This window comes from Salvelinus namaycush, chromosome 30, assembly GCF_016432855.1.
Source record: "Salvelinus namaycush isolate Seneca chromosome 30, SaNama_1.0, whole genome shotgun sequence".
Taxonomy (NCBI): domain Eukaryota; kingdom Metazoa; phylum Chordata; class Actinopteri; order Salmoniformes; family Salmonidae; genus Salvelinus; species Salvelinus namaycush.
The window spans coordinates 22365871-22392387 of NC_052336.1; the positions used below are offsets into that span (position 1 = coordinate 22365871).

Below are 26517 nucleotides of genomic sequence, written 5' to 3' on the forward strand. Positions count from 1 at the left end.
CACTCACACTGAACAATCACTGAACACACAGCTCAACACACACACTGAACAATCACTGAACACACACTGAGCACTCATACTGAACACACTGAACACACACTGAACAAACACTGAACACTCACTGAACAATCACTGAACACACAGCTCAACACTCATACTGAACAATCACTGAACACACACTGAACACTCATACTGAACACACTGATCAAACATTGAACACTCACACTGAACACACACTAAACGCTCACTAAACACACACTAAACACACACTGAACACACTAAACACACACTGAACAAACACTGAACACTCACTGAACAATCACTGAACACACAGCTCAACACTCATACTGAACAATCACTGAACAAACACTAAACACTCATACTGAACACACTGAACAAAACTGAACACTCACACTGAACACACACTGAACAATCACTGAACACACAGCTCAACACTCACACTGAACACACACTGAACAATCACTGAACATTCACACTGAACAATCACTGAACACAAACTGAACACTCACACTGAACAATCACTGAAAACACAATGAGCACTCACACTGAACACACACTGAATGTTCACTAAACACACACTGAACACACACTGAGCACTCATACTAAACACACAGAACACACACTGAACACTCATACTGAACACACTGAACAAACACTGAACACACTAAACACACACTGAACACGCTAAACACACACTGAACACTCACACTGATCACACACTGAAAGCTCACTAAACACACACTGAACACTCACACACTGAACACTCATACTGAACACACTGAACAAACACTGAACACTCACACTGAACACACACTGAACAATCACTGAACACACAGCTCAACACTCATACTGAACAATCACTGAACACACATTTCAACACTCACACTGAACAATCAATGAACACACACTGAACACTCACACTGAACAATCACTGAACACTCATACTGAACACACACTGAACACTCACACTGAACAATCACTGAACAAACAATGAAAACACACACTGAACACACACACTGAACAATCACTGAACACTCACACTGATTAATCACTGAACACTCACACTGAACACACACTGAACAATCACTGAACACACACACTGAACAATCACTGAACACACACTGAGCACTCATACTGAACACACTGAACAATCACTGAACACACACTGAACACTCATACTGAACACACTGATCAAACACTGAACACTCATACTGAACACACTGAACAAACACTGAACAATCACTGAAAACACAATGAGCACTCACACTGAACACACACTGAATGTTCACTAAACACACACTGAACACACACTGAGCACTCATACTGAACACACTGAACAAACACTGAACACTCATACTGAACACACTGAACAAACACTGAACACTCACACTGAACACACACTGCACAATCACTGAACACACAGCTCAACACTCACATTGAACAATCACTGAACACACACTAAACAATCACACTGAACAATCACTGAACACACACTGAACACTCATACTGAACAATCACTGAACACACATTTCAACACTCACACTGAACAATCACTGAACACAAACTGAACACTCATACTGAACACACTGAACACTCACACTGAACAATCACTGAACACACAATGAGCACTCACACTGAACCCACACTGCATGTTCACTAAACACAAGTGAGTGAGTCAGTGAGTCAGTCAGTCAGGCGGTGAATCCTTCAGTCAGTGAGTCAGTCAGTCAGTCAGTCAGTGAGTCCGTCAGTCAGTCAATGAGTCAGTCAGTGAGTCCTTCAGTCAGTCGGTGAGTCAGTCAGTCAGTCAGATAGTGATTCAGTCAGTGAATCAGTCAGACAGTCAGTGAGTCAGCCAGTGAGTCCTTCAGTCTGTCAGTCAGTGAGTCCTTCAGTCAGTCAGTCAGTGAGTCCTTCAGTCTGTCAGTGAGTCAGGCAGTCAGTCAGTCAGTCAGACAGTGAGTCTGTCAGTCAGTCAGTGAGTCAGTGAATCCTTCAGTCAGTGAGTCAGTGAGTGAGTCAGTCAGTCAGTCAGTCGGTGAATCCTTCAATCAGTGAGTCAGTCAGTCAGTCAGTGAGTCCTTCAGTCAGTCAGGGAGTCAGGCAGTCAGTCAGTCAGTCAGTCAGACAGTGAGTCTGTCAGTCAGTCAGTGAGTCAGTGAATCCTTCAGTCAGTGAGTGAGTGAGTCAGTCAGTCAGTCGGTGAATCCTTCAATCAGTGAGTCAGTCAGTCAGTCAGTCGGTGAGTCAGTCAGTCAGTCAGATAGTGAATCAGTCAGTGAATCAGTCAGACAGTCAGTGAGTCAGTCAGTGAGTCCTTCAGTCAGTCAGTGAGTCCTTCAGTCAGTCAGTCAGTGAGTCCTTCAGTCAGTCAATCTGTCAGTCAGTTAGTGAGTCCTTCAGTCAGTCAGTCAGTGAGTCCTTCAGTCAGTCAGTGAGTCAGGCAGGCAGTCAGTCAGTCAGTCAGTCAGTCAGTCAGTCAGTCAGTCAGTCAGACAGTGAGTCAGTCAGTCAGTCAGTGAGTCAGTGAATCCTTCAGTCAGTGAGTCAGTGAGTGAGTGAGTCAGTCAGTCAGTCGGTGAATCCTTCAGTCAGTGAGTCCGTCAGTCAGTCAATGAGTCAGTCAGTGAGTCCTTCAGTCAGTCGGTGAGTCAGTCAGTCAGTCAGTCAGTGAGTCAGTCAGTGAGTCAGTCAGTGAGTCAGTCAGTGAGTCAGTCAGTGAGTCAGTCAGTCAGTAAGTCCTTTAGTCAGTCAGTGAGTCAGTCAGTGAGTCCTTCAGTCAGTCGGTGAGTCAGTCAGTCAGTCAGATAGTGATTCAGTCAGTGAATCAGTCAGACAGTCAGTGAGTCAGTCAGTGAGTCCTTCAGTCAGTCAGTGAGTCCGTCAGTCAGTCAGTCAGTGAGTCCTTCAGTCTGTCAGTCAGTGAGTCCTTCAGTCAGTCAATCTGTCAGTCCTTTAGTCAGTCAGTGAGTCAGTCAGTGAGTCGGTTAGTCAGTCAGTCAGTCAGTCAGTCAGTCAGTCAGTCAGTCAGTCAGTCAGTCAGTCAGTCAGTCAGTCAGTCAGTCGCCAGTCAGTCCCAGGCAGTCAGTGGTGGCTGGCTTAGCGTTGTTAGCTATCGTAGGTTCATGAATGCTACTATCTAGACTCTAGTTGATCAGCAGTGTAACTGCACGGCCTGGGAGCTGGGCTGGTCTGGGGGCTTGGCAGGGCTCCTCCTCTCTAATGAATCCTCTATTTACCTGGACAGCCGGGCCATTTACCCAGACCAGCCTCAGACGCCAGGCATTGTCTTCAACACAAGTTTCCTGATGGTTAAGCTGTTGTGTCCTAATAAAGCGTGACAGCAGATATACTGAACTTGCTACGACACAGAGGAAGGAAGGAGTTGGAGGAAGTAGAAGAGAGAGAAGGAGGGAGCTGGAGAAGGTAAAGAGAGAGCGAAACAGACAGGAAAGAGAGAGCGTGTTGGTTTAAGGAATTAACTGCGTCTGCTTTTCTTTTGTACCTGTTTGTCTTTGTCATTATGGCGCAGACCGAGCCCACTGAAAACACGCAGGTAGGAGTTTGGGCCAAAGTCAAGGTGATGAATCATCTCAAAATGAAGATCATTTCGGCAAACGGCTCGTTGATAAATAATTTAAGTTTTTCTCTGAGCCTCAGAGGGATTCATTACAGCCAGGCCTGATGGGAACCTTCTGCTGAATTTCAAAACATTTACCTGGGTTGTAGAGAGCAGACCTCCTCTCTCTCTCTCTCTCTCTCTCTCTCTCTCTCTCTCTCTCTCTCTCTCTCTCTCTCTCTCTCTCTCTCCCCCCCCCCCGCTCTACCTCTATAATGTTAGTATTTCACCGTTGTCCATGTGGTATGATCACCAGTATAGCAGTTGTGTGCTGTAACTGGTCATTGCTGGCTAACTGAGTGTTACCTGGCAACGGAAGCAGCTCCGTTGTGCTGGGCTTTTAGGCAATGGTGAATTATGCATTGTTTGTTTATCCGAAGCAGAGTCCTGAAATATGCCTTTGTTTACTCGCTCACTGTTGAGATCTCCACAGGGATTTTCTGGAAGAACTTTACCTTAGTTGTTGGAGGAATAATCCGACTTTTACAGGAGAAACAGCACTGGGCCTTTAAGTGCCAGTTGTGAAAAATGGAGATCAAAACCTGAAGCAGCCTTCAGGTCCACTCACTCTTCCTCTCCTCTGTGTTCCTCTGTTCTAGACTGCGGCGGCAGAAGAGTCCGGGCCTGTTTGGGAAGATGAGGTCAGCTCGGTTCAGCCCGGAGAACCCAGACGGACCGCCCAGCGACCCAGACGAAGAGGAGGAGGAGCTACACATCCAGATCCCATGAACAAAGGAAGGACACACAGACTCTGACTTAGGGCTCTTCATTTCACACCGTGTGTGTCCCATAGACAGACAGACTGATAGTTGGACAGCTGTGATCTCCATTGACCTGGCTCATCCTGTTAGAGACAAACACTGGCAGATGGTTGTCATGGGCAAGGTTGCCATGGAACCTGTCTCCACCTGTACCCGTGAAATACAGCGCTACCAGCAGGGGTCCAGAGAGAGCCCTCACTACACGACAACTGACAATACACTACACTACCACACTACAGTACAACCCACAGTGCACTACAGTTACAAGCCACTACAGCCTGAGCCTACAGCCCTCTAGCTCCCAACCATCATTACCATCACTCCCATATCTACAACACCCTCAGTGGTGAAACACTCTCGCAATCACACTGCTACCCAAAGTCTGAAACTCATGCCTCCTCTTTCACCCTTCCTTCCCTTTCTCTTTCCTGAGTTCCGTCGCCCAATGAATGTTGTACAGTATCCTGATGTATCAAAACACTCAAGAAATGGGTGTTGACCTAGCTGTGATGTTCCAGCAGTGTTCTGGTAATGTTATGTCATACGTTTGGATTCGTATCGTTAGCTGTACACACAGCTCAGTACAGTAAAGGTGTTTAGCCCTCAGGTCACTGTGCTATGGGTGTGTGCTCGGCGCCTGGCACCTGGGGTCATCATTAGTTCATCAGTGTTTTGGGCTCAGCCTCAGACGGCTAAATTCTCTCAGTATGAGGGACAGGTAGTATTCTTGGGAGAGACTGGGACTGGATATGAATGGACAATAAGGGCCCTCCACCGCTATGTCCCCTCGTCCCCTCACCATAACCACTAAGGGACAAGGTGCTTATGTAGAGGACGGGTCCGTTAGACCTACAGTATTACCTTCTGGACATAGCGGGTTGTTCATTCTGAAAGAAACGTTGGTGGTCAATACACACATCCTTCAAAAACGTAGGTACCCGGGCTGATTAAGTATATACTAGAGAAGCACAGAAAGGGCCTGCACACTGCACGGTTTTGATCCACAAGGATCTTCGTCAGGCCAAGACCCTCGTGGATGGAAACGGGGTCAATGATATGGTAATTGGGAGCATATTCAGTGTGCAGGCCTTTCTGTTCTGTTCATTCTGAAAGCAATAAGACATCGGCTATCACTCCTGCTTACTCATCTGCTACTACGGGGACCAAGTTATTTGTCACGGTCATGCAAATGATTTATGTTGTTGTTTTTGATAATTGATCTGTAAACCACAGTGTTTTTTTTTGTATTTAGCTCTATAAATGTTCTAAGTGTACATGTAAACCCTGCTTTGTTTGTCTCTTTTCATGAGCACTGTCTCAGATGTGTGTGTACGTTTAAGACTGCGTAATATCTTGACAGAGGGTCATCTGAACATCAGCGCCGTCATGAACTCAACATGCGTTGGGGGGGGGGGGGGGGGGGGGTCAGCGTTTGAATGCCTATTGTGCCATGAAAGAAGCCCAGTATTATCTTCGGTCCAAGGTGGAGGTGAATCATGAAATGTAAGACAGCCAGATGTGTTTCCCTCAAAAACAAGACATGTCTATCTCAGGATGTGATATCTTCCTCGTCTCGGGGTAGAAGAGAAACACCATTGATGTCGATTAGGTCCTTGTGTTAATGTATTGGGAATCTGCTCAACAGACACGGTATTGTCCAGCCTGCTGCAGTGATGTTTCCCCATTGTGCCATCAGTCTTACGACGTCTAGTCTCTTAGAGGTCTGAGTCTAACGGGTCTCCTCTCCCAGCCCTCTGTCAGCAGGATAGTATCACACAGGAAGCTTCCCAAACAGGTGCTGTTCCTCCCATGGTCTTGTCGTCCTCCTCAGGACTCTTGTGTTCTCCCACATTCAACTTGAAAGCCTGGTTTTATCTCCCTCCTTCCCTCTCCCTCTAGGTGATGAATAATGATGCAGTACAGTCACAGTGGGAGGTTTGCCAGGCATTGGTAATGTAATCCCCCTCTTCAGAGACCGAAACAAGCCACCAGTGCTTCAGGAGGGTTAGACTCTCTCATCTGCTTTACACGGTCAACTCTACTCCACCACACACAGACAACGTGTTGCTACTGTAGGACAGAGTAACATGGGGCGCATTTGTTGTCATTGTTATATTTGTGCCAGTGCATTGAATTGAACATCCTTTGGCTGTTGTACTGTAACATACAGTGGCATTCACCGAACTCTGTAATGAGTCATATGATAGGATTGTACACTGAGTGTACAAACCATTTGGAACACCTGCTCTTTCCATGACATAGACTGACCAGGTGAATCCAGGTGAATGCTATGATCCCTTATTGATGTCACTTGTTAAATCCACTTCAGTCAGTGTGGATGAAGGGGAGGAGACAGGTTAAAGAAGGATTTTTAAGCCTTGAGACAATTGAGACATGGATTGTGGATGTGTGCCATTCAGAGGGTGAATGGGCAAGACAAAAGATTGAAGTGCCTTTGAACGGGGTATGGCAGTAGGTGCCAGGCACACCTGTTTGAGTGTGTCAAGAACTGCAACGCTGCTGGGTTTTTCACAGTCAACAGTTTTCTGTGTGCATCAAGAATGGTCCACTAGCCGAAGAACTTCCAGCTAACTTGAAACAACTGTGGGAAGCATTGGAGTCAACAAGGTCCAGCATCCCTGTTAGAATGCTTTTGACACCTTGTAGAGGCCATACCCGAACAAATTGAGGCTGTTCTGAGGGCAAAAGAGAATGCAACTCAAAATTGGGAAGGTGTTCCTAATGTTTTGTACAATCACCTCTTCCTCAAACCTGTATGGTTGTTCATGTTTTGTGGCTGACACTGAGGTATTGGTCATGAGATCGAGATATGGCTGGAGATCTCTGACAGTGCAGACCTCTGGTTCTCTCTGCTTTGACCTTTTCACTCTGTTCTCTCCTTTCTGTCCTCTCTTCTCTGCCCTCTTCTCTCTTTCCTCTTTTCTCCGCCCTCTTTTCTCCGCCCTCTCTTCTCTGTCCCCTCTTCTCTGTCCTCTCTTCTCTCTCCTCTCCTCTCTGTCTTCTTCTCTCTGCCCTCTTCTCTCTGGCCTATCCTCTCTGGCCTCTTTTCTCTGCCCTCTCCTCTCTGTCCTCTCTTCTCTTCTCTCTCCTCTCCTCTCTGTCTTCTTCTCTCTGCCTTAGCTCTGTCCTCTCTCATGTGACCAGGGCTCTGGGATGGCTCTCTGATGTCCAGTGTACCGAAGACAATTCATTACAGCTCATTAAGCCCAGTGCATAAGGACAGAGAGAGAGATAGAAGCAAACAGACTGAAAAGGATGAGAAGGGGAGACTTCTGTCTAACAGCTTTGATCAGACCATTGGAATTAGGCTGGGAAAATTCCAAGCTATAGACTGTTCATCAATACCAACCATTTGCAGGTTGGGCTTTGGTGTCAGTAAGTGAGCAGAACATACTTTTTTTTGCTTCTGCCTAATTCTATGCCCAGGCTATGTTGTATACGATTGTGTGGTCACATTCATGCGAGTGTAATTGTATGGGTCTGAGTCTGTGTGTTGTGCTCTATCTCTAAGCACGCAGTGTGTCTGGGGCTGTGTGAGGTTCATGCTGCATCAGGTTCTGTTCAGGCCCATTGGTTGCTGGGTCATTACTGAGGAGGCCCCAGTCACTCAGTCCCTGCATCAGTCAGAGTCCCAGCTCTGCTATTCTCTGCTCTGCTCTACTCTGCTGTGTGGCTTCCCTCCCAGTCAGAGACCATTAGCATGAACGACAGCAGGAAGAGGACCCAGATTACACCGCAGAGAGAGAGACATCACTTATCTTTCCTCCTCCTCTGTCCCTCTCTCTTTGTTGATGTCTCCTCTCTGTCTCTGCTCTCGCTGCACCATGCCTGCTTGAGTGTTACCAAAGCTGACGCTGGGTTTTGTCTTTCCTGTTCAACTGAAGCAAGACCTGCACGTACTTTTTCAGAGGCTTTACCTGCACGCACTAGTAATTCAGTTTTCCGCATTACTGTATGGCTTGTACTGTAAAAATACTGTAAGAAATAATGTTGGCCTAAATCCATGTTATTGTAATCCCTATATGAATTCTATAGGAATCTATGCTTGTACAATGTGCACTCTCTGTATCTCTCTCGCTCTCTTCTACACGCTCACTCACGCTTGGGTGAACTTTAATGAGATTGAGACAGACCAATGGTAACTGCCTGACTTTTAGCTCAGAGCCAACAATACAAGGCTATGGTGTGCTTTGGCTCTCGCCTGGCAGACATGATAGTAATTATAGTGTGTGATATGAACCCCCTCAGACAGGAAAGCTTAATTAATATGTTATACTACTCTGATTAAGCTCCATGTAGGTTGAAGGACTAAATCACAGATCAGCCTCAAATACTATTTCCTCCTTTCGATGGAGCTTGGAAAGCTATTTGTTGCGTTAGTCGCTATGTGTGGATATGTGTAGCAAGTGTGAGCTGGTGTGTATGAGGAATGAAAGCGAGTGAGTGAATGTGTTTGTATGTGTGTGTGTGTGTGTGTGTGTGTGTGTGTGTGTGTGTGCTCGTGCGTGTTTATTTAAAATGGAAATTGTACAGAATGTGTCTGTTAATATGCTGCGTTGTTGTTTGGAGAGCGGCCACATTGTTGGCATGGTACCACACCATTGTGGGCCACTCTGACTGCATCTGTCTCTGGGACTCTCTCTACTTTCCCTTCTCTCTTGTCCCATACTGTCCTTGTTCAGCAGACACCCTCAACACCACCGCCACAGGAGAAAAAGTACAAAATGGATTGCAGAATTGTGAAAGTACAGTGCAGTGGGATAGACTGACGTGGCACCGTGCCCTGACCGTATTTGATTGTTCTTCAGTATTATGACATTGCAAAAGCATCACAATGTGATGCTTCTAAACTGATACCAGGTTGTATGACTAGAGAGTGTTTATAGAGGGAATGTTCTTCATAGCTTCAAGTCGATCTCTGATTCTCAGTCTGATCATCCAACCAATGTGTCCAACCCACTGTTTCTCCTCCTACCGACCCACTGCTGCATGCTACTGCTGCCCATCTGGTTATAGATGAACCCTTCTGCTCCCACACCAGTCCCTGGTCTGCTCCCAACGGCAAAATATCACTCCCTAATGTATGAGTGCACCGCTGTCTTCCTCCTATTGACGTGCTGTTCACTTCAGTTGGTTGCACTAAAATGGGATTGAATATTGTGTTGAAAAACACTATGGAATCTCTTCTTCCTCGTGTCTAGTCCCACCTCAGTCCAATACACACTGAGTATGCAACACATTAGGAACACCTTTCCATCACATGGCCTGACCAGGTGAAAGCTATGATCCCTTATTGATGTCACTTGTTAAATCCACTTCAATCAGTGTAGATGAAGGGGAGGAGACAGGTTAAAGAAGGATTTTTAAGCCTTGAGGCAATCGAGACATGGATTGTGTATGTCTGCCATTCAGAGGGTGAATGGGCAAGACAAAACATTTACAGTGAGTGCCTTTGAACAGGGTATGGCAGTACGTGCCAGGCGCACCAGTTTGTGTCATGAAATGCAACGTTGCTGGGTTTTTCACGCTCAACAGTTTCCCGTGTGTACCAAGAAGGTTCCACTACCCAAATGGTCCAAATTGTCCACCCTCCAAATGATCCACCATCCAGCCAACTTGACACAACTGTGGGAAGCATTGGAGTCAACATGGGCCAGCATCCCTGTGGAACGCTTTCGACACCTTGTAGTGTCCACGCCCTGACGAAGTGAGGCTGTTCTGAGGGAGGTGGGGCAACTCAGTGTTAGGAAGGTGTTCCTAATGTTTGGTTTGCTCAGTGTACTTTATACACACGTAACATAACTATGGAATGGTTTATTGACAAATAGGCACATCCACATAGTTTCACATACAACACACCCAAGCACACAATCTGCTAACAACAGGTAATGCAATGTGCTCTCTCAGTTCGTTCCCATGGGTGTTTGTCAGTGGAAAAGGAAAGCCATAACTGTGGGGTGAGCATGGATGCTACAACCATGTAACACTGTACTGTGAGTCTTTCCACATTTTGTTGTGTTACGGCCTGAATTGAAAATTGATCAAATGTAGATTTTATTGTCACTGTCCTACACATAATGTCAAAGTGGAATTTTGTTTAAAAAAAAAGTTATATTACAAATGAAACAATGAAAGGTTGAGTTAATAAGTATTCAATCCCTTTGGTATGGCAAGCTTAAATAAGTTCAGGAGTAAACATTTGTTTAACAAGTCACATAATAAGTTGCATGGACACACTGTGTGCAATAATAGTGTTTAACACGATTTTTTAATGACTACCTCATCTCTGTACCCCACACATATCTATTATCTGTGTCAAATACAGATTCAACCACAAAGACCAGGGAACTTTTCAAATTCCTCGCAAAGAAGGGCACCTATTGGTAGGTAAAATAAAAAAACAGACAATGAATATCCCTTTGAGCATGGTGAAGTTATTAATTACACTTTGGACAGTGTATCAATACACCCAGTCACTACAAAGATACAGGCGTCCTTCCTAACACATTTGCCGGAGAGGAAGGTAAGCGTTTAGGGATTTCACCATGAGGCCAATGGTGACTTTAAAACATTTACAGCGTTTAATGGCTGTGATAGGAGAAAACTGAGGATGGATCAATAACATTACTAACCTAATTGACCGAGTGAAAAGAAGGAAACCTTTACAGAATACAAATATAAAAACATGCTTCCTGTTTGCAACAAGGCACTAAAGTAATACTGCAAAAAATGTGGCAAAGCAATTAACTTTTTGTCCTGAATAAAAAGTGTGTAATGGCCGTCTGAAGAAGAAGTGGACCAAAGCGCAGCGTGGTAAGTGTTCATGATTTATTCATAAAACTGAACACTGAATAACAAAAAAACAACAAAGAGAACGAACGAAACCGAAACAGTTCTGTCTGGTGCAGACACAAAACAGAAAACAACTACCCACAAAACACAGGTGGGAAAAGGCTACCTAAGTATGGTTTTCAATCAGAGACAACGATAGACAGCTTCCTCTGATTGAGAACCACACCCGGCCAAACACACAGAAATAGAAAACATAGAACACAAAACATAGAATGCCCACCCCAACTCACGCCCTGACCAAACCAAAATAGAGACATAAAAAGGATTTCTAAGGTCAGGGCGTGACAAAGTGTTGTGTTTAGGGCAAATCCAATGCAACACATTACTGAGTGCCACATTCCATATTTTCTACATGCAATTACGGACTACAAAAAGAAAACCAGCCACGTCACGGATACCGACATCTTGCTTCCAGACAAACTAAACACCTTCTTTGCCCGCTTTGAGGATAATACAGTGCCACTGACGCGGCCCGCTACCAAGGAATGCGCCCCCCCCCCCCTCCTCCGTGGCCGACGTGAATAAGACATTTAAACGTGTTAACCCTTGCAAGGCTGCCGGCCCAGACGGCATCCCTAGCCGCGTCCTCAGAGTGTGCGCTGACCAGCTGGCTGGTGTGTTTACTGACATATTCAATCACTCCCTATCCCAGTCTGTTGTCCCCACATGCTTCAAGATGGCCACCATTGTTCCTGTACCCAAGAAGGCAAAGATAACTGAACTAAATGACTATCGCCCCATAGCACTCACTTTTGTCATCATGAAGTGCAACCTCTCACTCAACGTCAACAAAACAGCAGAGGGAGCACCCCACTATCCACATCGACGGGACAGTAGTGGAGAAGGTGGAAAGTTTTAAGTTCCTTGGCGTACACATCACAGACAAACTGAAATGGTCCACCCACACAGACTGTGTGGTGAAGAAGGTGCAACAGCGACTCTTAAACTTTAGGAGGCTGAAGAAATTTTGCTTGTCACCTAAAACCTTGACTACTTTTACAGATGGACAATTGAGAGCATCCTGTTGGGCTGTATCACCGCCTGGTACGGCAACTGCTCTGCCCTCAACCGCAAGGCTCTCCAGAGGGTGGTGCGGTCTGCACAACGCATCACCGGGGGCAAACTACCTGCCCTCCAGGACACACAGCAACCGATGTCACAGGAAGGCACAGGAAGTGCCTGTTCACCCCGCTACCATCCAGAAGGTGAGGTCAGTACAGGTCAGTACAGGTGCATCAAAGCTGGGACCGAGAGACTGAATAACAGCTTCTATCTCAAGGCCATCAGACTGTTAGTGTGTATAAGGTAGTTGTTGTGGAAATGTCAGATTACTTGTTACATATTACTGCACTGTCGGAACTAGAAGCACAAGCATTTCGCTACACTCGCATTAATATCTGCTAACCATGTGTATGTGACCAATAAAGTTTGATTTGATTTGTCTTGGTATTTGACAATAGGCCTGTGTATTCTGCACAGTGGGTGTCCCCCCCCCCCCCTCTCTACTGACCTGTGCTGTGCTGTGTTGTGGAGCTGTCAGTGTTTGTAGTCCAGACCATAGTTCATTATGTTCCTTTAGTCCATTGTGTAATCTCTAAGCCTTTTTCATTATGAAGCTAATGGGTTTGAGGCAGGAAAGGAGCAGATTAAATTGATCTGAGCATAATTATGCTTGGGGACTAGCAGATATTCACTTTCATCTCTGGATGTGTGAGAGCACACGCCTTTGTCGTGTTTGTGTTTGTGTGTGTGTGTGTGTGTGTGTCTGTGTGTGTGTGTGTGTGTGTCTGTGTGTCTGTGTGTCTGTGTGTGAAGGACAGTACAGTATAGTATTGTATGTATATTTTAGTTATTCTGCTCCAAGCCATGTGCACAATAATGCATATTTTATCGTTTTTATTTTCCGTTGCTATGTGAGGATTTTTTACTTTCAATGTTTAAATAGCCTGTGTCATTCACTTTTGCTGCACAACTAGCAACTGGCCTATACGTGCCCTCATTTTCTCTTTTACATGTTCTTTTCCTTCCTGCTCTATTTCATTGTTTCATTATGTTTTTAACGGGCTGTTATATGTGTGTCAGACGTGTTCTGATGGGGTGATGATTTTACAGCTGGAGCTACACTTCTCCAGGTGACATCCAGATGCCCACTGGTAGGGGCACACACACACACACACACACACACACACACACACACACACACACACACACACACACACACACACACACACACACACACACACACACACACACACACACACACACACACACACACACACAATCCAGTATTTTGACTCTTGTATGGCTGGTACTTGCCATTGAGACTGTGAGACTGACAGGTGAGATCAACATACTGTATCCTCAACACACATTGTTGGAGTTGGCTGGTGGCCAGAAGTTCATTTCATAACTTGGACGTGATTGAAAGGTAATTTGTAATTTAGACATTGTCAACAGTGCAGTTGTTTCTCCTGGATTTCATGAATGAGTAATGAAACTGAGAGGTTTGACTTTTTTAATGTGTCTTCTTTAATCTATTACCCCACTTGCTAGAGGCACAAATGGAAATTTGGCTGTGCGAAGGAGATGGAGCTAATCCAGAGTTCAGGCCTCTTAAAAATATTGCCTTTACTGGCTGATGGATTATGGCGGATGTTGTAAAATGAGGGAGTTTGACACTGGTGTAGATGCCTGTAAGATCTGCCCGTGCATCTGTGTGAGAATATACTGGACATCTCACATACTGTTGAGAACTGTTGAGAACAGGGAGCTAGTTAAGTGACAAAGAGGGGTAAAACAGTATAAGGATTGGTTGAGGTGATCATTTTGAACAGGATTTTATCAATACTTCAAAGCTGTGATGATGCTGTTCGTAATGTGTTATCATCACACGGCTACAGTAAGTGCAAAGGCATGGAGAAAACATAAATTGAGCTTCTTTATCCCAAATTTCATTTGATAGCTTTAAATTCTAATCTTCTTCTAATAAAACTGGGTCAATCTGGTGAGTTTAGATATGTGATTTCTTATTCCATTTTGTGAGGGATGTGTCCCCACAGAGTGAGGAGGCAGCTAAGAAATGGTGACAGGACAATCAGTTGGGATTTCTAAAGAAAGGAACACAAAAACGAGAATAAAAAAGTCCTCTCTTTGCTGTCAGAGTGAAAAAAGAGTGCTGGATTCCAGAATGTAACAGACAGCAAATAAAGGAAAAATAGACACTATTGCCTCACTGGAAACAAAAGACTCCATCCCTTTTCCTTTCATAAAAAAATATTACTTTGCCTCTTATGTGCTTGTCGTACATCAAAGTCCCGCCGCGTTTTTCTCGTCATGTTCTTGGCTTCCCTTCCAAGCGTCGCAAAGCTCTGTCTCAGCACAGACATATCCAACAAAAAGACATTCCATCTGGGATTTCTCACAGAGCAGATTTAATTTCTCCACATGTCTTTTTGTTTTCTCTCAGATACACTGTGTCACATGGCCCTCATGCCATGTACTACATATCCCAAAACACTTGAAATAAATAGTTCTATTTTCTGCTGAAGTACTGAGTACTTGGCACTTTACTAATACTAGTAGTAGTGGTATCAACGATTTTACATGATCAACTGTCATAACAATTTGATACATGTGTGGTGCTGATACATTATGGTTGACAGCAAACTATGTACACATCCACTTCTGTATAGTTTCAGGGCTCAACCTGCCTTGAGACTGACTGGCGCTGTGTTCCTTACCTCTGGGTAAGAGACACAAATCAGTTGTGCTTGCGCTGTGTCACATAGTATTTCTGTCAACAAGGGGCTATTTGTGTTTGTGTTTTAAACAGACATTCTGGTTTCCAGTTTTCTCTGTTCAACAGAAACAGTAGAAGCCGAGTCTCCTGTATCCAGTGCACAGTGAGTCCTGGGCCCATATCCACAAAGCGTCTCCGAGTACGAGTGCTGAACTAGGATCTGTCCATACAATCCTATTCATTATGATCTCAACGTCAAAACTGAATGCTAGATTCGCACTCCAACTCTGAGATTGTCACGGTTGTCGTAAGAACGGGACCAAGGCGCAGCGGATGTTGAGTTCCACATATTTATTGCAGAGTGAAACTTAAAGAAAAAACAATAAATCAATAAACGAACAACTAAACGTGACTGTGTGGTGCACATGCACAAACACAAAACAATATCCCACAAATGTAGGTGGGGAAAAAGCCTACCTAAATATGATCCCCAACTAGAGGCAACGATTACCAGCTGCCTCTAATTGGGAACCACACAAACCACCAACCTAGAAATCTATAAACTAGATAACCCCCCCAGTCACGCTCTGACCTAAACACCATAGAGAACCGAGGGCTCTCTATGGTCAGGGCGTGACAGAGATGCTTCATGGATACGGGCTTTGTGAGACTATCTTAGGTCTGTCTCGTTGGTTTATAGCACTTAGGGGGGCTACAGTCACCTGATTAAGATTTGCAGACTTCCACTAGACTCTTAGAAAAAGGTGCTACATAAAACCATAAAGGGTTCTTCAATTGTCACCCTTGGAGAACCCTCTGAAAATAACTATTTTTGGTTCCAAGTAGTAACCCTTTCACTCATACGGTGTTCTATGTGGAACCCTTTCACCACAAAAAGGTCCTACGTATAACCTTTTTCACCACCAAAGGGTTCTACCTGGAACCAAAAAGGGTTATCCTATGGGGACCAAGAGTGTACTTGAAACAATACTTGAAAATACTTGCAATACTAAATCCTTTTTTACAGTGACCCAGTTTAGCCACACCTAGAGCTGTGTTAGGAGGATTAAGGGGCACAAAGCATTTCTCCCTGCTGCCCGCCTGCCCCTCTGGCTCTCCTCTCCCCTGGAACAATAGCGGGCAGACTGGCTACACTTCCGTGAGTCATGTGACGACACAGAGCATGTGAGAGGAGAGCGCTCAGCTGCTTTTTGTTCTCCCTGAGAGAGGAGAAGAAGACAGAGTGTCTGGTCTCAGTGACAGTAATTACAGGTCCTGTCACCTGACTCCATTCTACCCGTCTATTACTCCCCATGTCGCTGTGCTCACAGACACAGAGCAGAGACAACACAGGCTGTCATAGTGTACACCCAACACCCCTCTCCTCACCCCTCCTCATCCCCTCCACCCTCCTCTCCTCCTATTGAGAGTTCAGAAGCAGCGTGTGGTAATGGAGTTGATGTGAGTTCAGTTTCCAATTAACAAAGGTACCGGTACAGTGTATTGCGGTTGGTCACAACTTTCGCTGTGATACTGAGGGCTGTTGAAGGGCCTGTCAAGGTTCATGTTAGATTACTTATTGTGTCTCACTGTCTAAGTGGCTTACAAACAGGTTGCTGTGTCCAGACTGTCTAGGTGTACTGCGGCCTGGTGTTCTTTTTCCTCCACACCAAGAGAGCAGGTAAGGTTCAGACGGCATGCTCTGTTGGAGTTCAGTGATAGACGTTCAGTCCAAGCTCCACCATTTGTTGGGTAGTGGTGCTTGTTTCATGATGTTAGGAGCTGACTGTTCTTGTCTCTTGTCTACTCTACAGACCCTCATTCTCTTATTCCTCCAGGGAGTGAGTGTTTAATAAATAAACGGTACATAAATCAAGAAACACAAACAACGCACTGACATTAAACAGAGTCAATAACACCTGAGGAAAGAACCAAGGGGAGTGACAGATATAGGGAAGGTAATCAAGGAGGTGACGCTTGATAGTCTGATGAACCGGCCGAGGCGTAGGAGCCCGACGAGACGGCCGAGGCGTAGGAGCCCGACGAGACGGCCGAGGCGTAGGAGCCCGACGAGACGGCCGAGGCGTGAGAGCCCGACGAGACGGCCGAGGCGTGAGAGCCCGACGAGACGGTTGAGGCGTAGGAGCCCGGCGAGACGGCAGAGGCGTAGGAGCCCGACGAGACGGCCGAGGCGTAGGAGCCCGACGAGACGGCCGAGGCGTAGGAGCCCGACGAGACGGCCGAGGCGTAGGAGCCCGACGGGACGGCTGAGGCGTGAGAGCCCGACGAGACGGTTGAGGCGTAGGAGCCCGACGAGACGGCTGAGGCGTGAGAGCCTGACAAGCGGGCTGAGGCCTCCCTGGTAGCTCCTGTACTGACACCCGGACCTGACATACCTTCCAACAGAAAAAAATAATAATAATCACTCCCTGATGCTTCCCTTAGGTAAGGTGTTTTTCTGTAACGATGTATGCTGAGAGTTGGGAAGTAAGAGCAGGGAGTGAGTGTTTAATAAATAAACGGTACATAAAACAACAAACACAAACAACGCACTGACATGAAACAGAGTCAATTACACCTGAGGAAAGAACCAAGGGGAGTGACAGATATAGGGAAGGTAATCAAGGCGGTGATGGAGTCCAAGTGCACGTGACGATGGTGACAGGTGTGCGCAATAATCAGCAGCCTGGTGACCTAGAGGCCGGAGAGGGAGCACACAGTGACAAGTTGTGTGCACACACTCAAATAATAGCGTGACCAAGTGTTGTGTTGAGCACTTCAGTACAGATCAACTTTATTATCCCACCAGAGGGAAGTTCATTTGATCATGTGCTTAAAAATACAGTACACAAAACATAAAAACACGGAATAATACACAATAAAATTCATTTGAAAATGCAATAGCCTACATATTCACAGTGAAAGTGAAATAAAGTGCAATATGCTGACCAATAGACTATCCATTGTATAGCCCAATGGCCGTTTGAATAAAAGAGTCCCCCGTCCCCGTTCTGATATTCTTTTGAAGGTGTCTCTTTCCCCTTGTCCGGCTGCTGCTATGACTAAGTTTTGAGTGAAGGGGACGGGTACTGTCCTGTAAAATGCTTTCATATTTGTGACTGACCAGCTTGATTCGGTCTTACAGTGGTTCCTCCTTTAACTTCTCTAGGGTAGGTGAGACGCTAACTTCCCACCAGGCCAACATCCGGTGAAACTGCAGAGAGCCAACATTTTAAATACACCATTCGTTGTATTAAACATTCTTGTAAATACATGTATCTTACATCATTTAAAAGATGAACGTCTTATTAATCCAACATGCGATTTTCTGAGGATGGCAACCCCACACACGTATTACTAGCATTTTCCAACCAAGCATTAGCGTCACGAAAGCCAGAAATAACAATAAAATAAATCGCTTACCATTGAAGATCTTCCTCTGGTGGCAATGCCAAGTGTCCTAACTACACAGTGAATGTTCGTTTTGTTTGATAAAATCCATTTTTATAGCCTAACACGAAACATTTGTAAACCGGTTGTGTCGTGATTTCCGTCTCATTCAACTTGACCTCCCGGGTGGCGCAGTGGTCTAGGGCACTGCATCGCAGTGCTAGCTGCGCCACCAGATTCTCTGGGTTCGCGCCCAGGCTGGGCTGGGTTCGCGCCCAGGCTCTGTCGCAGCCGGCCGCAACCGGGAGGTCCGTGGGGCGACGCACAATTGGCATAGCGTCGTCCGGGTTAGGGAGGGTTTGGCCGGTAGGGATATCCTTGTCTCAGTATGTAAAAAATGTAATAAAATGTATGCACTCTACTGTAAGTCGCTCTGGATAAGAGCATGATGGCTCTTTTCCCGGGATGTATTGACCGAAACAAACCGATTTGAAGACACCAATCAATGACCTCATTGTGCACCAATGGTAGGACCGGTCTATCGTTGATTGACTGTATTTTGGCCCAATGACCACTGATCATCTTGAAATCTAGCTTGGAAGATAGCCAATGAGCTGAGGTAAACGGCAATATGTAATGTTTATACGGTTGAAGACCAGCCTTTGTCGTAAACTCTGGCGTAAAAGAGGTTCATTCGCCATTGCAAATCCTACTTGACGGAGCCACGAGTGTTACGCATAGCAGTACATATTCAATAGCATTTTCAACAAGTTTATATATTTAAATTATGGCGAATAAATCAGGAAAAGCTCAAACAAAGTCTAGGTATACAGATTTAACCCAAATTATAGAGGAAATTGATAGAGACAGCCCCCCACCTCACAGCTAACCTTCAGGGAGCTGCTCATCCAGGAGCTTGCTCGCTACAGCAAGTCCACTGCAGCACCTTCTGCTCCAACCAGTGGTGTTCACCTGCCCAGATTCATCTCTGCAGGCATGAATGTGCCTCAGGGCAAAAAGGGCACAGTAGGGAGACGTCGTTGTGCCCTTTGTCACAGGAAATGCCCCATCACCTGCACCACCTGTTTAGTAAGCCTCTGCTTTACAGCAGAAAGAGACTGCTATGGGCCATGGCACCAGCAGCACAATATTGTGTAGAGGACTGAGGTTCTTCACAATATTGTAAATAGAAAATGTGTAAATAGTTACCCTTGTTATTTGTTTGTTTATTTATTTTTTTATAAAAAATATTTAAAAATCATATATATATATACATTTATTTTTTTGGGGTGTGTTAGAATAGCATTTATGTATTTTGTATATAGTTCTTTCCTTCAAAATGTATCACTGTACCAATTCGGCCACTTGGGTACATTTGGGTACATTTGTGTGGGACACCTGGGTAACTTCATGCTCAATGTCATGTAGCTCGCTCATTTTTGAAGTTATCTGTCTAAAACTTTGCTGAGCTATTGTTGCCATCTTATGTTCTTCATTCAAATCATCCACAGCATCCTATCTGTATGTTTGGCTGTTCTTGGTCATTTGAAATTTCCTTGTATTTTCTTCTACCAGATCTATTGTGTTACATTCAACAAAACTCAGAGTGTTTCCTTTCAAATGATACCAAGAGTATGCATATCCTTGCTTCTGGGCCTGAGCTACAGGCAGTTAGATAGGGTATGTCTTTAAGCGGAAATTGAGAAGAAGGGGGGGGTACCCCAAAGAAGTTAAAAGTTGCGCCATACTGCGGCACACCTTGCATGCTGCCGCAGCATTCTGTGGCACGTCATTTAATTGTCAGCCATTTTTTTTGTTACTGCAAGTTATTGCTAGTTTGACCACCAGAGGGCATCTTTGAGAAGCATTTGATAGTATTCCGAATTGGCATTACCAGAGAATTTAAAACCTTTTTTGTAATAACATAGTATATGGGATTGATTTTAAGAAATTTGGCTTAATTCATTTGATGAATATTATGGTGTTTCTATTCAGAGAAAAACTAAAAACAAAACCCTCTGGGTTTCTGTTTGGATGGAATTGGAAATATGACGCTGTGCAACGTGATGGTCAGGAGTAGGTTACAGGATTGGAGGATTCTAAATTGTTTGCCTTCATTAGACAACCTTGTTCCAATATTTCCGTAAATCAGTGATATTTATTCCCATAGTAATTCGTTATGGATCCATAACTAAATCAACATCTGCATTTTGAAAGAGTATTTTTTATCATTATTTTATTAACGAAATATGTTTATTTGTTTATTAGGCTACTGTGCAGTCTACAATACATACTGTAGTAAACATGGGAAAGTGCCTAATTCCTTATGTAAGGGAGAGCAGGCCATGTCTGTACTACAGAATGCAGGGCACACGGGAGACCGGTGTTATTTCATAGTTGTGATGTCTTCACTATTATTCTACAATGTCAAAAATAGTAAAAATAAAGAAAAATCCTGGAATGAGTAGGTGTGTCCAAACTTTTGACTGGTACTTGTTTAATTAGTTTGATTAATATTATGTTTTTTCTATTCCAAGAAAAACGAAAAACCCTCTGGATTTCCATTAGGATGGAAAGAAAAATATGGCGCTGTACAACGTGACGGTCGGCAGTACAGTACTGGGCTATTTAGCTAAGGAATCCCCGCAGGGCAAGAGGAAGGAGTAGGCTGTCCTTGTAAATAAGAATTTGTTCTTAACTGACTTGCCTAGTTAAATAAAGGTTACACTAAGAGCATAACATTTCTGCACCCTCATTTTCTAATTCTTGTCTAACCAATACCCAACTGGAGATTCAGTGAAAATAAAAATCTCATTGATTTATGAAGACCAGTCCCCATGTTTGCCTCAGAGCAGCGCGAAACAGTGCTAAAATAGTTGTAGGCTTTTGCTTCTAAGTTTTATATTCTCTTTAAATAAATAAAACCTACACCATTTTTAACAGCACATTACTCAACACTAGTGAGACTCATTTCGCCTACGGTAGGCCTACAGTATATTGGAAAAAAATGTTTTCAATGACGTGACTCTCCGACAATAATTACATTTAGAGGATTGGAGGACTCTAAATTAATATCTATGGGGCATTTTCCATTAGATATTCTCAGATCTTCTCACATATCCTAAGGGGCTTTTATATAATTCTAAATGAATTAATAATAATAATCGCTTTGTTTAAAAAGTAATGATATTTTGGAGATTTCGTTTTCATTTAACCTAGAGTGAGCGAGAAAAAGGCATGGGGTTAGCCATTCTCACTAATTTGTAAATAAAGCCACTTTGTTATTTACAATTATTTATTTCTGGAGAAACCTAACTTGATTATTTAGCAGACATCACTTGCTTATATTCAGTCAACACATATCTTAAGAATATCATGGAATAGTTTAACATTTTAGTTTCTCCATGCTTGTCTCAGAGCAGCACGAAACGTTGCTGAAATAGACGCCCACAGCGGGAAGGTTATGTATTCTGTGCCCACTCGTGGTATCTCTCTTCGGTTACACATCCTTGGAATAGCATAACGGTCCGGGCGGCCCTTGCTGTGCCTGGTGAGCAGTTGGTCAAGTTCTGTTGTCAGAATAGGAATGGAAATGCCAGGGTGAACCGACGACCTGACGAACCTGCGACGTACAGTTTGTTGACTCTGCCTGTCGGAGGTGGAGTTCCAGAGCTCACAGGTTTGAGTTAGAAATGTAACACTTTAGAGTACTTCAGCATCGAATACATTGCAAGTTGAGGGATTTTCACAACAGTAGCCGGTCTATAAAAAGTATATTGTCCTGCTAATACGCATGATGGGCTACATTCATTATTGTAACCACAATGTCACACGTAATTTGTATCTACCTTTCCCCTTACTTTTAGAGTTTGGAATTTAGAAATGTGAGCTTTTAATTATTAGTTACATTATTTTAGTTAGAACGTGCAGACTTTCTTTCTTTAAATGATTGTTTAAAGAAATGTTGTCCAAACTGGAAGTCTTCCGACGAGCTTGGAAAGACAGTACCGTGCAGTATCGAAGAGCCCTCACTGCTGCTCGATCATCCTATTTTTTCAACTTAATTGAGGAAAATAAGAACAATCCGAAATGTCTTTTTGATACTGTCGCAAAGCTAACTAAAAAGCAGCATTCCCCAAGAGAGGATGGCTTTCACTTCAGCAGTAATAAATTCATTAACTTCTTTGAGGAAAAGATCATGATCATTAGAAATCAAATTACGGACTCCTCTTTAAATCTGCGTATTCCTCCAAAGCTCAGTTGTCCCGAGTCTGAACAACTCTGCCAGGACCTAGGATCAAGGGAGACACTCAAGTGTTTTAGTACTATATCTCTTGACACAATGATGAAAATAATCATGGCCTCTAAACCTTCAAGCTGCATACTGGACCCTATTCCAACTAAACTACTGAAAGAGCTGCTTCCTGTGCTTGGCCCTCCTATGTTGAACATAATAAATGGCTCTCTATCCACCGGATGTGTACCAAACTCACTAAAAGTGACAGTAATAAAGCCTCTCTTGAAAAAGCCAAACCTTGACCCAGAAAATATAAAAAACTATTGGCCTATATCGATTTAGAAAAAGCTGTTGCGCAGCAACTCACTGCCTTCCTGAAGACAAACAATGTATACGAAATGCTTCGGTCTGGTTTTAGACCCCATCATAGCACTGAGACTGCACTTGTGAAGGTGGTAAATTACCTTTTAATGGCGTCAGACCGAGGCTCTGCATCTGTCCTCGTGCTCTTAGACCTTAGTGCTGCTTTTGATACCATCGATCACCACATTCTTTTGGAGAGATTGGAAACCCAAATTGGTCTACACGGACAAGTTCTGGCCTGGTTTAGATCTTATCTGTCGGAAAGATATCAATTTGTCTCTGTGAATGGTTTGTCCTCTGACAAATCAACTGTACATTTCGGTGTTCCTCAAGGTTCCGTTTTAGAACCACTATTGTTTTCACTATATATTTGACCTCTTGGGGATGTCATTCGAAAACATAATGTTAACTTTCACTGCTATGCGGATGACACACAGCTGTACATTTCGATGAAACATGGTGAAGCCCCAAAATTGCCCTCCCTAGAAGCCTGTGTTTCAGACATAAGGAAGTGGATGGCTGCAAACGTTCTACTTTTAAACTCGGACAAAACAGAAATGCTTGTTCTAGGTCCTAAGAAACAAAGAGATCTTCTGTTGAATCTGACAATTAATCTTGATGGTTGTACAGTCGTCTCAAATAAAACTGTGAAGGACCTCTGCGTTACTCTGGACCCTGATCTCTCTTTTGACGAACATATCAAGACTGTTTCAAGGACAGCTTTTTTCCATCTACGTAACATTGCAAAAAATCAGAAACTTTCTGTCCAAAAATGATGCAGAAAAATTTATCCATGCTTTTGTTACTTCTAGGTTAGACTACTGGAATGCTCTACTTTCCGGCTACCCGGATAAAGCACTAAATAAACTTCAGTTAGTGTTAAATACGGCTGCTAGAATCCTGACTAGAACCAAAAAAACTGATCATATTACTCCAGTGCTAGCCTCCCTACACTGGCTTCCTGTTAAGGCAAGGGCTGATTTCAAGGTTTTACTGTAACCTACAAAGCATTACATGGGCTTGCTCCTACCTATCTTTCCGATTTGGTCCTGCCGTACATACTTACACGTACGCTACGGTCACAAGATGCAGGCCTCCTAATTGTCCCTAGAATTTCTAAGCAAACAGCTGGAGGCAGGGCTTTCTCCTATAGATCTCCATTTTTATGGAATGGTCTGCCTACCCATGTGAGAGACGGAGACTTGGTTTCAACCTTTAAGTCTTTACTGAAGACTCATCTCTTCAGTAGGTCATATGATTGAGTGTAGTCTGGCCCAGGAGTGTGAAGGTGAACGGAAAGGCTCTGGAGCAACGAACCGCCCTTGCTGTCTCTGCCTGGCTAGTTCCCCTCTCTCCACTGGGATTCTCTGCCTCTAACCCTATTACAGGGGCTGAGTCACTGGCTTACTGGTGCTCTTCCATGCCGTCCCTAGGAGGGGTGCGTCACTTGAGTGGGTTGTCACTGACGTGGCCTTCCTGTCTGGGTTGGCGCCCCCCTTGGGTTGTGCCGTGGCGGAGATCTTTGTGGGCTATACTCGGCCTTGTCTCAGGATGGTAAGTTAGTGGTTGAAGATATCCCTCTAGTGGTGTGGGGGCTGTGCTTTGGCAAAGTGGGTGGGGTTATATCCTGCCTGTTTGGCCCTGTCCGGGTGTATCATCGGATGGGGCCACAGTGTCTTCTGACCCCTCCTGTCTCAGCCTCCAGTATTTATGCTGCAGTAGTTTATGTGTCGGGGGTTAGGGTCAGTCTGTTATATCTGGAATATTTCTCCTGTCTTATCCGGTGTCCTGTGTGAATTTAAGTATGCTCTCTCTAATTCTTTCTTTCTTTCTCTTGGAGGACCTGAGCCCTAGGACCATGCCTCAGGACTACCTGGCATGATGACTCCTTGCAGTCCCCAGTCCACCTGGCCGTGCTGCTGCTCCAGTTTCAACTGTTCTGCCTGCGGCTATGGAACCCTGACCTGTTCACCGGACGTGCTACCTGTCCCAGACCTGCTGTTTTCAACTCTCTAGAGACAGCAGGAGCGGTAGAGATACTCTCAATGATTGGCTATGAAAGCCAACTGACATTTACTCCTGAGGTGCTGACTTGTTGCACCCTCGACAACTACTGTGATTATTATTATTTGACCATGCTGGTCATTTATGAACATTTGAACATCTTGGCCATGTTCTGTTATAATCTCCACCCGGCACAGCCAGAAGAGGACTGGCCACCCGTCATAGCCTGGTTCCTCTCTAGGTTTCTTCCTAGGTTTTGGCCTTTGTAGGGAGTTTTTCCTAGCCACCGTGCTTCTACACCTGCATTGCTTGCTGTTTGGGGTTTTAGGCTGGGTTTCTGTACAGCACTTTGATATATCAGCTGATGTAAGAAGGGCTATATAAATACCTTTGATTTGATTTGATGTAGGATGCTATATTTTTGACCATTTGCAAAGTTAAGCCTGATAGCCTACCTCAGCCAGTTAAGTTATTTTATATAGGCCTAGGCTCTGAAGAAGTAGACTCCAATTAATCCCTCTTGTTGTTGGTAAAGTCAAATTAAAATGAAGATTATTGTTGAAATGAATTGCTCGACTGGTGTAGGTTTTCTCCATCTGTTGGTGTGCAACACTTGCATAACAAGTTACCTATATTTTCAGCACCAGCCACTGTTCACCCCCTACTGATTGCGCTGTGGTTGTCGGCAGTTGTTTTTTAAATTTAACCTTTATTTAACTAGGCAAGTCAGGTAAGAACAAATCCTTATTTACAATGAAGGCCTACCCCAGCCAACGCTGGGCCAATTGTGTTCTGCCCTATGGCACTCCCAATCACGGTCGGATGTGATACAGCCTGAATTCCAACCAGGAACTGTTGTAAAGCCTCTTACACCAAGATGCAGTGCCTTAGACCACTGCACCACTCGGGAGCCATGATCAATATATAAATATATATATATATATATATTGTCTAATAGCTGAGCTAGGTGTGAAATCCCCCTCTCCCCAACTTGAGCTAGGTGTCCCCCCCCCAACTTGCAACAAATCATTTGTATCTATCTTTCCACATCTACCTACACACATATCTACCTACACACGGTTAATGTTCTGGGGGGGAAACTTTTCCCCCTTTCCACATGTTAAAGATTCCAATTGATAAAGTGTTTTTAGCCACACTCGACCCCAACCCCAATTAATACATTTGGGCACAGTCGATAGCATACTGGACTTCAGGCTAGAATGTTGAGGGTTTGAAACCCGCTCCCTGCTTGTTTCACTACATTATTATGCCGGTCTCAGAGCAAATAGCCTGGATAGTTACTCCCATCTCATTCCTCGCCCTCTTCCACGTCATTCAGCACGCTTGTGGGCATGCTGGCAGGATGCACTGTTTTTTATTCTGTATATATGAATTACAAATCAGCCTTTACTTAAATCATGTTTCTAGTCTATTGCATCGTTACATAGTAATCATTGATGTCCCAGGAGCAGGAGTGGTAAACACTGTTGAAGTGTATAATTGTAATATA

General features: G+C 44.4%; 1 protein-coding gene across 2 annotated transcripts in view; it reads left to right on the forward strand.

Annotated features, from left to right (window-relative positions):
- Nucleotides 1–5677, forward strand: part of LOC120025320 (coiled-coil domain-containing protein 102A-like) — a 67624-nt gene extending 61947 nt beyond the window's left edge. For both annotated transcript variants that reach the window (XM_038969818.1, XM_038969817.1), the window contains exon 9: nucleotides 4240–5677. In XM_038969818.1, coding sequence (XP_038825746.1) covers nucleotides 4240–4369 — 130 coding nt within the window. In that variant the 3' untranslated portion in view covers nucleotides 4370–5677. The remainder of the gene's footprint in view (nucleotides 1–4239) is intronic.
- Nucleotides 5678–26517: the final 20840 nt, after the last annotated feature.